The sequence below is a fragment of the Populus trichocarpa genome, chromosome 1 (assembly GCF_000002775.5).
Source record: "Populus trichocarpa isolate Nisqually-1 chromosome 1, P.trichocarpa_v4.1, whole genome shotgun sequence".
NCBI classification, from domain to species: domain Eukaryota; kingdom Viridiplantae; phylum Streptophyta; class Magnoliopsida; order Malpighiales; family Salicaceae; genus Populus; species Populus trichocarpa.
Genome location: NC_037285.2, coordinates 39011402 through 39026624, shown reverse-complemented (window position 1 = coordinate 39026624; position 15223 = coordinate 39011402). Strand labels below are relative to the sequence as shown.

Here is a 15223-nt window from a genome sequence, read left to right as displayed (position 1 = left end):
ATTTTTAGATTATCTAAATTTTTAAAAATAAAAAATATATTATTTTAATATATTTTAAATTAAAAATCATTTTTAAAAATAAATTTACCATACTTTCAAAATAAACTTTTATGTTGTTTTTATATCTTCAAAATATCTTGAAATTTCTCATTTTTTGTTATGAAAAAATTTATGCATAAATTTGCACCTTTTGTTATGAAAAAAAAAATCAAAAAACTAAAAACATAAATCAGCATTTCCCATTATTAAAAATAAAAGAACTCTTGTCACTCTGAACTACCTTGGAACCTTAACAGGTTTTTCCCTTCATTCTAATTTTGGAGCTCTTCCTTGCCATGATGCCATCAACAAAAAGCTGAAAAGAAGTGGCCCTCAGAGATATCTTTGCCTGCCAAGTTAATTGTTTTTTGGGTTGACCCGGGTCAACCCATCTGACCCGTGACCCGATCATTAGATCGGGTCGACCACCGGGTCGGGTTTCAAAACTATGGTACTGAGGACTAATTATGTCGATGTAATTATGTTGACATCAACATTCACTTGAATTTGATTGGTTATTCTAAAGTTGGAAAGCTAATGGTTACATTGATATCGACAGTACCTTGAAAAGAGAAATGTTGAAGATAACTTAATTAACCGCTCCGGGTATTGGAGGCTAATAATACCGATGAGTTTGCATTGGTGTTGGCATAAACTATTACTTGATTAACCGTACTGGGTAATGGGGCCTAATAATGTCAATGTAACATTGTCATCTAATATTCATTTGAATTTGATTAATTGTTTAAGGTAGTGGAAGCTAATGATACATAGAGAAAATGTATCGACATACTTTTGATTAATTATTTATATGGTGATGACTAATGATATTGATATTAAAATCGATATCAACAATGATTAGTCGACCTGGGTTATGGGTGGCCAATAATACCATGGAATCTGATATCAGTAATTATGGTTTAAAAGATAGAAGAATAATAATGATGTGGCTTTAAAAGGTTAATGATGTTAAGAAAGATAGGCAAAAAATATATATATTAAGGGTAGTCGGGTGTTGGTTTGATGTAATGAATTTAGATTTGTAAAATGTAAATAGTTTATATATTATTTCTTATATTTTCCAGGGCCTTCATCTTCCCGACTGGAGTAGACCTGTCTTATCTATCTATGTCCTTATCATTTCTGCTTTTTTGGTTTGAATTGAATTTTAAATAAAATATGTAAATTCTAATACTTGATTCTTTTTATATGTAAAATATGGATGATTATTCACATGTCACTTATCTATTTTGAATTGATATATGCTTAATTCTTTTAATTCCTTAATTTCTATAATTATAACATTTTGTGATTGTTTTGTTATATTGTTGAGAAATTATGATTGATGTAATGATGTTGTGATAGTTGAATGATCTTGGTTGGAAATCAATATAAAAGTAATACATGTTATTGTTGATAACTTGGGATGTTTCATGTGCAGAGGAAACACTACTAAATTTTTGGTAGAAATTTGGTGGGGATTTCAAATAAAAAATTCTCATATTTTCTATGTCAAAAATTATGTTATGTCCTGAAAAAATAGGGATGTTACAAATAATATTTTAGTTTCTTTCAAGAAAAAAAAATGTTTCAGAAATAATATATATTTTGAAAAAATATTCAAAAGTTCTAAGATATAAAAATTCCTTATCTCATTAAAATATTTAAAAAAAAATTATCATTTTGTTCCAAAATAACTTAAACATTTGAAAAAATTTAGGAAATAAAAAAAATCCTAATTTCTACGAAATAACAAAAAATTTCAAATTGCTCAGCCATTAAAAATTTTGAATTTTTCAAGAAATTAATAAAATTATAAATTTTTGAAATGTTTAAGAATTTTTCTATCTATTAAAGAGTTTAATCATAGAAATATAAATTTTTATAAGTTTTTGCAGTTGATTTCTTGAGTGTTTTTCTAAAACAATTTCAAAAATTCAATTTGTCTTTGCAAAAAATAAATTTTAAAACTTTTTACACAGTTTGAAAGCTATAATGTCTTAGAATTCTTAAAATTATTTTATCTCAAAATTATTTTTATTTCTTTAAAATCTTTAGAAATGTTAAGTGTTTCTAAAAAAAAACTAATCTTTTTTAAAAAATATTTTTTATATAATTTTAGTGATTAAAAGCTTGATTTATTTGTGCGGTGCACTGTAAAAAAATTATTTAATATTTTTTTCTGACGAATAAACAGTTATTAAGTTTTGTAAGATACAAATACGTGGATAGAGTGATTTTATTTAAAAAAACAAAACTGGAGCTACTAATGATTACTTCAAGGCATTATAATTATCGCTCCTTCAATTTACAAAATAATAAAATAATGTTTCAAATGCAACAAGTAGTTTTCCTTTTCTTCTCGAAGGCAAGAAATAACTTTTTTTTTTATATTTAAAATTATACTTAGTTTTTCGTAATTGTTTTTAAAAGTAACAATATACTTTGTAAGTTCTAATTCTATAATAATATTAGTAACTAGCATAATTATGAGATAATTAGCTAAGTTACTAAATAGTAAGATAAATGATTATGATAAAAATAAATAAAAATATTTAATATTTTCTAGCTTAAATAAATTATAATTATAATACCTTCAACTAATAAAAAAACTCATAATTATTATTGTAAAAGGTAGCTTTTCGTTTTTGAAAAACAAAATGGACCTGAACAATCCCCGTAGTGGGCTTGAACAAATAATGCTTCGTTGAAAATATCGGCCTAAAGCCCAAACGCTATATTTGGACAGTAAACAAATGAAGATTTAACAGCCTCTGGGGAGAACCAAGGCCCTTTGTTGCATGTCTATTTCTAAATATTAATAAAAATAAACTATAAAGCCCGTTAAAAGTAGCATAATTCCTGTAAAATACTGTGGTAAAGATATGGCTTGAGCTATTTGGATTTCACCAGTATTATTTGTGTCGCTTTGTGAGCAATTTCAGCATTAGGTTCAAAGTTCTAACTTTGAAAAATTTGTAAATGGTTTATAATGAAACATCAAATAAAAAATTTAATACATTGTATGATTAAATAAATGAGAAGGACTCATGAATCAAAGAATGGCTAGAATCTAAACCGAAAGGAAAATAAGCACTTTTGTATGATAAGGACCACTATTATGACAATATTATAACAAATATGATAGAAGTTCTTAATAATGTCTTGAAAGTTGGATGCTAATTCCTGTTGCAACTCTAGTTCAATAGACCTTTTATAGGTCAAATAAATATTTTATCAGTCAAAGAGCCCGGATATAAGATTTGATTTCTCGTCATGGTCTTTTCAAGTACTTTATGATATCATAATAAATTTAAATAAATAGAGAGACTATATAACATTTTTATTCAACACTGAAATAAGATATTTTCAAGTCAACAACCTCTCTAAACCTAGTGTTTGAAGAGAGATTTAATGAACAATTAACATTGAAGAAGAAAGTTGTATATATGTTAAATGTTAAATTTTTAATTATTTGTGTTCATACCTCATTGCATGTTAGTTATGCCTAATTTATGAACTTAGGATATTTTTCGAGGATTTTTTGGGTTACGCTAATTTATCAATTTTTTTTAATCCAATGTTAGTTTAAAAAAAAAGCCTCCAATAAAAACTTCAATATAATAGGAGATGAGTTTTTTTCTCTTTTATAAAGTAAATTATTTAACATGGAAAACAACATAGAAGAGTTTATTATTTTCTTTTATCAACAAAACTTGATTAATGAGATTTTCACATTTAATGAAAAGAAGTGGGATTAATTTTTCCATCATAAAATTGCATGCCCGATAATAACAAATGCAAAACAACATGCACTGCATTCAAGCAAGCAGAGAAGAGAGAAGAGATGAGGGCAAAAAATAGTAAAAAAAGTGATTCGTTTGTGTTCATTAATGTGATCCTCTGAAGGAATATAGATTCGCTTCAAGATCCCATCATCTAGTACGTAGCTAGGTGGCAAATTGCAGGGCAGAAGAAGCTCGTTCTTTTTATTCGCCCTCTGCGAACTAGTAGCTACGTAGCTGTTTTGTCATAAGTTTATTTGCCTTGTACTACTGTGGATACTCTTCTTCATACGATTTTGCTGTCTCTCTCTTTGTTTTTTGTCCTAACATAACAGCTGACAGGATTTGGCTGCCCAAAGGAGATTAGCCCCTACGAACGAAATGCTAGCTAGCTAGCTACCTAGCTAGCTTGCTAGCTCGCTCCTTTTGGATTCTTTGAATTTGAATCATCACTCGCCAATAGCTCTTCTCGATAAATATTTGGTATCTTGATTTGATCTCTCAGCTATCATCTTGCTTTGATCTTTCGTCCCTATCCCCTTTATTTATGGCTACTGATTAGTTCTTGAACAGAGCTGTAATTTTGCTGACACAGGTTGCGAGCAGTGTGTGCTCCAGCAACAGCCACTAGCACTTTCAACTTCAACGTGCTCAGCCATCAGAAACCGTGAAGTTCGTACTTTAAATGACATTATCTTTTTTCCTGTGAGAGGTTACGGGGTTTAGAACTTACAAAAGCAAAACAATATTAAACCTGGAATTCATTATCAACGTATATCCAATATTTCATGTATTACATGCAAGCTTTCTTCAGATATACTCACGACCTTGTAGAAGTCTGTTTTTGAATTTCAAATAGGTATATTAAAAAAACTTAAATTTTTTTTATTTATTTCAAATTAATTATTAATTATATTTTCAAATTGTTTTAACATATTGATGTTAAAATTAAAGAAATATTATTACCAGATACCACACTATTATACTCTATACAAACAAGCATGACATCTATCAAGCATGGAAACGACAGTAGCTCACAGGTTTAAGAGACTTTCAGAAGCTGTATCTACATGGGCTACGAACCTTTCAAGTCCTAGTTACTCAAGTATGTCCCCGGAAAATTGACTACTTAACGCCTCATTTGACAAAAGAAACGAAGACAGCATCATGCCCTACTAGGAACACTACCAGCAGCATGATTTGTGATGTGGATTGACCCAGAGGGCATTCAATAAACGAAAAATAGCAAAATTTATCCACCACTTCGATTGAAAATTCAATCCAACTACCCTACTAGAAGGTGGTCCCTTCCGTGTTGCCCTACACACTCCCGACATTGGCATCCATTTTAATTGAAATTTTCACCAGATTTACCAAGACAATGATATTCAGATTTGACAAGGACAAGCGCACATCAGCATCACATATAGACAAAAGCATTCATGATATTCTGCCTTCACTTACATTTCATATTCCACATATAGTCATGGGGGTCTTGGGAGACTAACAAGAAGGGAATTATAACTTAAATAGATAGTAACTATTCAATAGATAGCCAAGGTCTCTAAACATCTTTCTCAGCCATTAGACAAAGGACCAGTTCATGAACATGAAGGCCAGGCAGTGGTTGGAATCATCATCATTGAGAACTTTCCATGCAACCGCCTGCTCGTAGGAGACTGGCCTCCCCATGCTGGATACACATATTCCGGCTGGCAGATAAGCAAATCCCTGAAATGTATAATAGCATGATGACACGTTAAAACAGTTTCCATGTGATGCTCGGTTCCAGGTAAAAGCAGAACACAAATGGAACTCAATTACTCGGTTCCAGGTATAGAGATATTCACCTGTTGCGTTATCTTAGAGAACTCAGAGCAGAGAATCTTCCGTCCTGCTTCATCAAGGATCTTGTCAAGCATAATATCTTGAAGGGCCACAAGAGTAGTTTCAAGCATATCAAGTCCGGCCTGGTTTGCAAAAGTGAAAACTGGAGATGCCTGCAATTGTTTTAATCCAATCATGTTAATGCTAAGATCCTGGCCAGAACCTAAAGTTCTTTCCCTCTAGTTGATCAATGGACAGAATAAATGAGTGGTGGTTACATTTGTTTTCAAGGAGCAGCACATAATTGCATCTGAATGGTGCCACAGCTGCTTCAGCAAAGCATCGCCAGCTTGGGAGTCAACCCGAAATAGTTCTCCTCCAGTATGGATCCTTCAATATAAACAGGATTATGATAAATAGATCAGTGGTGAAATTGAGAAAAATTAAAAACCAATAGTAACAAGACCCGGTAAATTTATGGAAAGAAGAAACAAACTGCAGGCCATGCAGCAGTTACAAACACTCTGCCCCAGTGCACTGAGAGTTCTATGCCTTCCAGGCACTAAACCATTTTTATTCAAAATACACCATTAAATTATTTTGTTTCTGTACCTCAATTTATCCATTGCAACGACAAAACAACTTCAGAAGTGATTCATTATATTGTCACCAATTATTATTAATTTGAAAATTCTAGAGACAAGGACAATAACAAGCTATTTCAGTAGACATCGACTAAAACTACACCAATTTCACTATTGATTTTGATTTTGCTATTTTAAAGCTGGAAAAATTGCCATATTTAAATGAATAAAAAGATAATATTGGATACCTGTAGCTTCGGCATATCCATTGTGCCAAAGTAAGAGCCTCAGGAGAGCCAGGAAGGGTCTTTGGCCCCACATTGGAGCTGAGCCTGGAAGGAGCAATTGCCATTGCAACCCTCTGAACAGACCCCACAACACCACGAACATATTGGCGAGCCATAGCAGCCACATTGTCTCGCATGTGGTTCTCAAATGAAAATTGGAACGCGATTGTCAGGACTGACCTAAGGTTATAACTGTTGGTGTCAGCCTCACTAGCTGGACGTGTGCCACCAGGTCCTACTTCAAGTGTAGAGGCTAAATCTAAAGTGCGAGTCGTAGCAGGTGCATCCTGTGATACAAGAAACCAAAACAAGTTATAGAAATGAAAACATAACAAAAACGACATCCAAGAGTTTTTGAGTCATGATTATGGCAGATTGATGGTAGAGGTCACCCAACTGTTTTAGGATCCAAAGGTATGACACGAAATCCAGATGACAGCAATGGTGCATCATCAGCAAAGGATTCATCAATAGGCGCAAAGACAAGCTGAGCACAAGCACCAACAGCATTTTCATCAACTCCACTGCATAGCTGCCAAATTAGATTTGAAAAATGTAATCAATTATTCCGGACAAAGATCCCCATTAAAAATAGGAAAGAAATAAAAAACAAGTTTCATTTTCCACTCAAAAGCAGAGGTAAACCAACCTGCAACAAGTACATATCCCGAGCCAATGCTACATCTTCTGGGGAGAATGCATGACCCTCCAGCCGAACTACCTCCAAGAACTACCAATCAAGAAAAAGCAACATTATCACATGGTACATCAACTGTTATGATGTAACAAAAAGGAAACCAAAGGCAAATAAATACACTCAAAACACTTACCTCCTCATGCTCCATGGTATGCGCAAGAGGTAAAATGACCTGGCTACTAGGGAAGCCACCAGGTCTGGCACAAGGAACTGCATAAGGACTTGCTTTAAGACATGCAGCAGAGTAGGCATCAACCCCGTAGTCAGCCCACTCAGAACGATGTTCTCTCAAAAAACGAACAAGCAAAGCAGGAGGAACATTCTGCAGAGAAATGTACAGTCACCATTTTATTAAGGTAACACAACATTTATTATTGATAAGCTGAAAAGATGTGCAAGGGGAAGCAGAGTTTCTGGCACAGTATTAGAGCAGATCAGAAAAAAACAATCACCACCAAATAATCTGATTTCTAGAGATTACCTGCAGCAACATCGATGCCTTCGCGCACAGCACCCCTCCTCCAAATGTAGGAAACATAGATGCATTGTATTGAGATCCTAGAAATTTATTTGGAGATGAATTTATGACAATGGTCACATCATCCCCACCATCACTGCCCAGAAGTGACCAACCATCATCTGTGAACCCATTCACAGCATCATTGAACCCCCTGAAATCCAAACCACAAACTAGTTAACAAAGAAACAATACTATTGAGAGCACAAAGATTACAACCCATTGCAGGTTCTTATGCTCTAAAACAAGCAAGACCTGGCAGAGCAGCAGCTAAGAAAGATATTTTAAGTGGTAGCTTAAATATGCTGACTTGGTGGGATCATGGGGGTTGCAATTCAACAGAATGGCACTGCCCCAGTAACCAAGTGTTATGCTGGGATATCTTTACCTGCAGAGCCTCTGACTAAATGTCCTTAGAACAGCAGGCTGGCGGCCCCCTCCATACTGAATTTCCCCACTAGTCTCTTGAGCAATTTGTCTTATGTGCCGCAAGGCCTGAAGAATCAAATTACAAAACCAACATGAAACATATTTCACTGAATCAAAGAAATAAGGTCATAGTCATGATGATGCATTACCGCCATGGTCATTTTCTGAGCAAGAATTTTGGATGATTCATAAAGTGGCCTCAGAACTTCAGGAACACTCCAAACCTAGCATAACAAACAGATATTTCAAATTGATGCATAAAGTGAATAAATCAAATATCAATTCCGGTAAAACTTGGAAACTTGAAATAGATCATATTCTTACATCTAAATCAACATGATCAACAATGTGAATGATGGAGCCACTGCCCTCACATGGTCGAATTAGATAGCCACTGGGAAGCATTTCAGCTCTTATGAAGCTTGAAGGAGGAGGTCCTGTTGGGCCACCAGTAGAAGAAGTCAATGACCTCTCACATATCTGCACAAAATTGAGAAAAGTGAATGCTTTATATCATAAAGACCTGAAATTAAGAAAGAAAATAAAGAGAAAAACAAAACCACTAAGACTCACAACAAGACTTCCATCTTCCAAGGTTGTAGTATATCTTAGTGTCCAAAAGTCACGTGCTGCAGCCAATGTTGTTGGTGCGTAAGTCTGATGAACACAATGAATAGATTAATACAACAATTAATTCAGATGTCAGGCCCAAAAAGAGGCTAAGGCAAGGCCTAATACACAATATACAAATATACAAACCTGCATGTATATCAGCTCAATTGTCCCTCCACTTCCTGTAGGAATCACACTCAATATGTCAAGGCAACGGCAGTCGCGAAACCAAGATGGACGATCTTTGAGGATTTCAGCAACCTGAACAGACACATTCATCAAATGCTATAAAATGGGAAAAAAAATAAAAAAGAGCCTGTATAATTTAAATTATTTAGATAGATATGTACCTTTGTGGGCTCCAGGCTCACAAGGCCGCAGGCTCGTGCTGCTACCCCACTACAGTTGCGGGAAACAGCAACAATTCCAATAGAATCCGGACCAGGCTACATTGTCATAGGAAGTTAGATTTACCACACAATAAGAATTAAAGTACACAAAAAATAACACAGTACATAAGAATGACAAAAAGTTCAATGGGTGTTACCTTCATACCAATCATCTGGACCCAGTCGACAGCAGTTCCAGTAGCCTTGGAAAGGAACTCTGCCAGGGTCTCCTCAGCTATTGCGAGAAGACTAACAAAAGTAAAGTTCAAAATGCAGTTAAGCCAAAGAGAAAACAGTCTCTTGATCACATTGACTCAAAGAAAATGTAATAACTTACCCAGCTGGGTTGTTAGCATCCCTTTGGGGTTGCTGAGGTGTTGGGTTTTGCTGTTGTTGGTGCTGACCACTCATGACCACAGACTCACAGCTATTGTCTGTGGTCGTTGCCGAAGCCTGTGTAGAATCCACCAAATAAAAGCTTATTGCAACATGTACATGAATAAAAACTTGATGATTTCTTACAAAAGCTATCTCAGAGAAAACAGACAAAATTTAGGTAATGATCTATGTCAAGAAAGACCACTGAAGCAGGTAACTAATTCACCATAATTAATAGAAAAATGCAGGTTATCTTACGGTCTGAATTTGTTGGCGCATGAACCCATTTTCATAAACCAAATGGGAGACTTGCTTCTGCAAACGGTCATTCTCTTCCATCAACAGTTTGTTCATGGCAGTCAGCTTTCTATTCACTGTCTGGAGACGAGAAGCTTCCTTTCTCTGTTTTTCACGACATCTACAAAATAGAACAATCAAAACCCAAGCCACTAACTTAAACAGCTCACTTCTCAAACATGGTCACCAAAAGAATGCAGAAATTTGCAAAAATAAATAAAATTCGGAAACATATTAACATAACAACAATGACGCAAATCTCAAAATAATGGTCATGCCAAATTAGAACGGACATAAGGAAAGTTTATAAAGTCAAAATGCAGGAACTCATTCAAATTTCATGTCAAACAATTAAACGCAAAAGCCAGCATCCAAAAAATTCCAAAAACCTTCAGAATTGTCCCTGAGCTTTCACAATTATATTGTCATGACAATCCAAGAAAAATGACTTATATCTTCATCTTGAAACTGCTGTGTTAAAACACACATTTTAGTTGCATAACAGAAAAGTAGAAAGAGAACACCAATGAAGCTTGGCACACTATCTCTTTTGTTTTTTAGCAAACCGCCTCCTAGCTTATTACGTTGCTGAAGAAAGACACTATTACGCGAAAAAAAAAAAAGAACAAAAAGTTATGCCCTGCCAACAAAGATGCGTTTCTTAATCTCTCTACTGCAAAGGAACAGAGATAAGGGGGGGAAACGATAAAGTACCAGCAAAACCAGGAAAGACGTCATCAAAAGCATATTTTTTAGCTGTCATTACCATCCATTCAATTTCAAAGCCACGATGAATGCCGAGTAAACTCCTCGTAATCCATTCAAACTGAGCGATAGTGAGATTATGACGAACAAAAAAAAGGCCTTTCCAAGGAAGAATCAATAAACAAATAACAATTACTTTACTCAAAGAATGTTGCTTGTGATCATTAATCTCCTTGAAAGCCAAGACAAAAACAAAAGGCTATTTTCTAAAAAAGTAACGAAACAAAAGAAGAATTTATTACCAATTCAGAAGAAAGGCAAGACCTTTGAAACTTGATCTATCCAAACACATCAACAAAAAATATTTGAAAACAATTATGAAAGAAAAGAAAAGTTGAGAAAATATTAACAAAAATACTGATCTTTTATTCTTGAGCTATACTTTCCAGCTTCAAAAAGTTAGAAGACAAGGGAAGAACAAACCCAAAACAAGCCCACAGTTTCTAGGAAAAGCCCCAATACGCGCCTCACAACCATGCTGATTATTTTTAAACAACGATAACAAAGTTAGCACACGAAACAAAGAACAAATGAACCATACCCTTTTCCCCTTCCATTTTTCTCCTAATAAACCATTAATGCCACAATTAAATTTCTCATGAAAAAGACATCAAACTTATTTGAGCAGTAAACAACAATCAACAAGCCAATAGAAAAATGCAATTTATAAAGCCTTGTTGAGGTATCAAACCCATATCACATTCCTCATTTCCAGGCTAAAATCTGAAACAGGAAAAAAAAAAGCAACACAGAAGAAGAACACACTCATTTGGATCCAAATGAAACAAACCACAGATCTCCAAATTTGATCCAAACAAACATGCAAACAGTGTGAGAGAGATTTGAGGTTCTGTAGCTTTGTTTCTTAATGAATTAATGTACCTGCGGTTTTGAAACCAGACTTTGATCTGTTTGGGCTCAATGTTAGAGAGAATAGGACACTCTCTAATAAGTTGTTGTCTTCTCAAAGAACTAGGCTTAGGACATTCTGTATACACCCTCTCCAATGCCTCAACTTGCTCAGGTGTATACCTCACATACTTACTTGAATCCATGTGCTTGTCCTTACTGTGTATAGAAAGCGCCATAAAAATCAACAAAAACACCTAATAAAAGAAAACCAACACCGACCACCCAGGTGCTGTTTTGAAATGCTTAACAACAACAACAAATTAAATGAGAGGGGGGTATCTTTTTTGTCCCCTTAATGAAAAAGGGAGAGTATTTGGTTTGGTTCTTGTGTGTCTTCTTCAATGTTGGTGGTGGAAGTAGTAGTCGTGTTAGTGTTGGTTTCCACAGGCAGGCTCTCTCCTCCAAGAGAGCCACCTCTCTCGTTCATCAGACACAGAGAAAGTGTTGTGGATTGGTTTCGTTTGCTCTCTTAGTAACTACTGTATCTTTCAGAAACCAAAGTGTAATAGCAGCAGTAGTAGAGCAGGAGATAGAGGGGGTAAGGGGAGGAAGCTGTTGTGGACTTTTTATCTTAGACGCCAATCTCGAGATTCTATACTTCGGTTTTTGCTGTTGTTAAAAATAAAAATCAAAACAAAACAACCCGGGGCTTTGAATTGAATTGAAGAAGAGAGAGAGAGAGAGGGATTTTGTGCTTTTGTTTATATGATAGAGAAAGCAAGGAGAGAGACAAGCACAGGAGAAATGGCAAGAGAAATGGCAGGTCAAGCCGGATTTTATTGATTACCACTACAGCTACCCTACTCCTACTATTATACTCCTCCGTATATTTTACTAGGCAAAAGAGGAAAATCTTAGTTGGTCATGCCTTTCTTCTGAGAGGCACACAGATACTGCAGAGAGGGTTTGTTTTTTTATTCAACGATTGTGAAAGCAAAAAACTAAAATGGGGTTATGCCGTGCTCTTGTTTTAATTCTCTCTCTTTTCTCTGTCCATGGCTCTAGGCCAAGGCATCGAGAATCTACAAATCATCAAAAGACATCGAGAATCTACACTATTCAGTACTGAATAGTGTTGTTGTCGTTGTTGTTCTGTGCAGGCTGTTAGCTGGCTGCTTGCCTCAGCAGCGGTGCATTTTATGGGTTATGATGCATTGCATGCGTGTATGGAGCATCTGTCCACTTTTATCTATGCATGTATGGATGTGAAGATTGTGGGTAATCAATCTTCTTGCATGGGAGGCATGGAGAGAGAGAGAGAGAGAGAGTGCTTGGACTTTAGTGGTGTATATGGGCATGCAAGCTGGGTGGATTTTGACCCGTCTGGTTCATGGATTGAGAGGAAAAGGTGGCGGTGAACTCGGCTACCCCTTGCCAGCAAATGTGGCTGAGGCCCAGCAGCCAGATAATTTTCTTTGATATACGATTTTTGGAGATGGCCCTTTTCTATTGATAAATGATAGGAGGAGGGTTGCGATAAGAAATTAAGCTTATCCGTATTGCATGCATGGAAGAGAGAAGTCATGTGTTATTTTTACTCAACAAAACGAACGAAGTGATGGCATTGTAAAATTAAGGGTGATGAAATAAGACTAGAAATGAAATAAGTTTATATTATAATTGTAAGAATGACATTAAGGGTGTGTTTGTGCAACGCGTTTTTAAAAATTTTGTTTTTTTTAAAATAAAAAAAAATATGTTTTTATATCGTTTTGATGTGCTGATCAAAAATGATTTTTTTAAAAAAATTATTTTGATATATTTCTAAGTGAAAAACACTTTGAACTGTCATCACTACCATAATCTCAAACAGGCCCTAAATGATTTGAAAGAAATTTCTAAATGGTAATTGCAACAGGCTAGTCAGTTTGTAAATAAGTACATGATAAAAAAAAATATAGAGAGTAAATAAGTACTCGTAAAAGTATTATGGTATTTTTAATTTATTCAATAATTATAGATTTTTAACAAGAAAAGATTCTAATTGTCTCGTAGAAATTAGAAATTAAAGCTATTTAACTTGTGCTTCACCGTGGGATGTAATTTTTTCTTTTCCAAAAAAATATCGGTTATGCAGGCTATCTCGATGTGTGTTTTTGCATAAAAAAATTCAAATAATAAATCGAAAAGTTTGTGCAAGAATATAATTAAAGAAATTGATAACAATCTATGTAAATAAACGGAAAAAAGTCGTTAATAATAACTAAAAGAGAAATTGAAAACATTGAGAAATGAATGTAGATCAAGATATTCAATCACATAAAATAAGATATTTACTCGATTGTATTAATTGAACTTGTTTATTTCAATTAATAAAAGATAATAAAAGTAGACACAAAATAAAACTGATTGAATAAACCCACACCCTAAGAAAAGAAATCATGCAATGCTGAACATATAAGAACTATTATTTAAAAATGAATATTCTTTATTTTGAAAAATTAATTTCTTTGGTATAAAACAAAAGAAAATATAGATGAATTAGAATAATATCTTAAAAAAGCAAACATAGACAAAGGAATTTAAAAAAAAAAAAACTTATATTCAAAAAGACATGCTAAACTCGTGACCTAGATCATGAAACTATTATAAACATATAGAAAATAAATAGAAGATAATCACAAAAATAATATTAAAAAAAACTTATGCAGAATGATAAGATCATAAAAGAAAAAAAAGATGTTAAGTGACATTAACTTTTCAAACTCGTGACTTGAGTCATTAAATCGGAAGCACTACAAATAAAAAAAAGTGAGGTTAAATCCCCAAAAAATCAAATGTGAAAAGATAAAATCAAGAAAAAAAAATCAATTACACAAAAGAATCTGAGAAAAAAATTAATTAAAAGAATAAGGGTAAAAATATATAAAAAAAATTAGAGGGCAAACAAAAACTTTCAATTAAAGGGTTAAATTGAACTGGAAACTAGCTTCAATAAAAGGAGAAACAAATCAAAAGAATGGGGTCAAATTAAAAAAAAAAAACAATATAAATTTGATTAAAGGATGAAATTGAAAGCCAATAAAATTTTAACAAAATAGCTAAGGAAATAAATTAAAAATTAAATGAATAAGGGCCGAAATGAAAAAAAAAACATATGAAAAATTACAATTGAAGGACTACATTGAAAACAAACAAAACTTTATAAAAAGAATAAGAACGAAATAAAAAATCAAAAGAATGAGGACTGAAACTGAAAAATAAAAAACAAATAGGACAATTGTTCACTTCATCTTGTAGGAGAGAGAAAAGAAGGGGGGAAATGACCACCAGCGATAATCTGACCATCATGTGTCACACTGTGAGAAAAAGAACATTATGGTACTTCCAAAGACACGACAAAATGTCATATTTGGCCACTGAATGACATCATACATGTCGCCCAAATTAATGGTGCCAATGCCACCCTTTCGTTGGCGCGTAATGAACACGCTCCGACAACTTTCTTAAATAAAAAAAATAAAAATTCAATATGAAAAATACCAAAACACCCCCATGAACCTAGTAATTATATAAAAAAAAACTTGTGTGAAAATACAAAAGTACCCCCAAATGCAAACCTTGTTTTTTTTTTTCTTTTCTAAGGTCAATAACGTATTTTCACTATATATATATAAATGAAGAAAGGGGAAAAAAAACCCTAATCCCACAGCCCAACATTTTTTTTATCCTAGGTAAGGTTGTTAAAAACGCTTTTTTGACACG

At 33.8% G+C, this 15223-nt stretch overlaps 1 protein-coding gene across 1 annotated transcript; it reads right to left on the bottom strand.

The window, feature by feature from the left end:
* Positions 1–5217: 5217 nt before the first annotated feature.
* On the bottom strand, positions 5218–12515 carry LOC7485133 (homeobox-leucine zipper protein ATHB-14). Its single transcript, XM_002298856.4, has 18 exons — positions 11489–12515; positions 9803–9962; positions 9504–9619; positions 9325–9415; positions 9128–9223; positions 8925–9038; positions 8739–8822; positions 8490–8645; positions 8315–8389; positions 8125–8231; positions 7701–7890; positions 7353–7541; positions 7172–7252; positions 6920–7054; positions 6484–6809; positions 5930–6041; positions 5675–5824; positions 5218–5555 (listed from the first exon to the last, which is right to left on the bottom strand). The coding sequence occupies exons 1-18, from the start codon at positions 11692–11694 to the stop codon at positions 5409–5411; spliced, it is 2535 nt and encodes an 844-aa protein (XP_002298892.2). The 5' UTR covers positions 11695–12515; the 3' UTR covers positions 5218–5408.
* Between the last annotated feature and the right edge of the window lie 2708 nt (positions 12516–15223).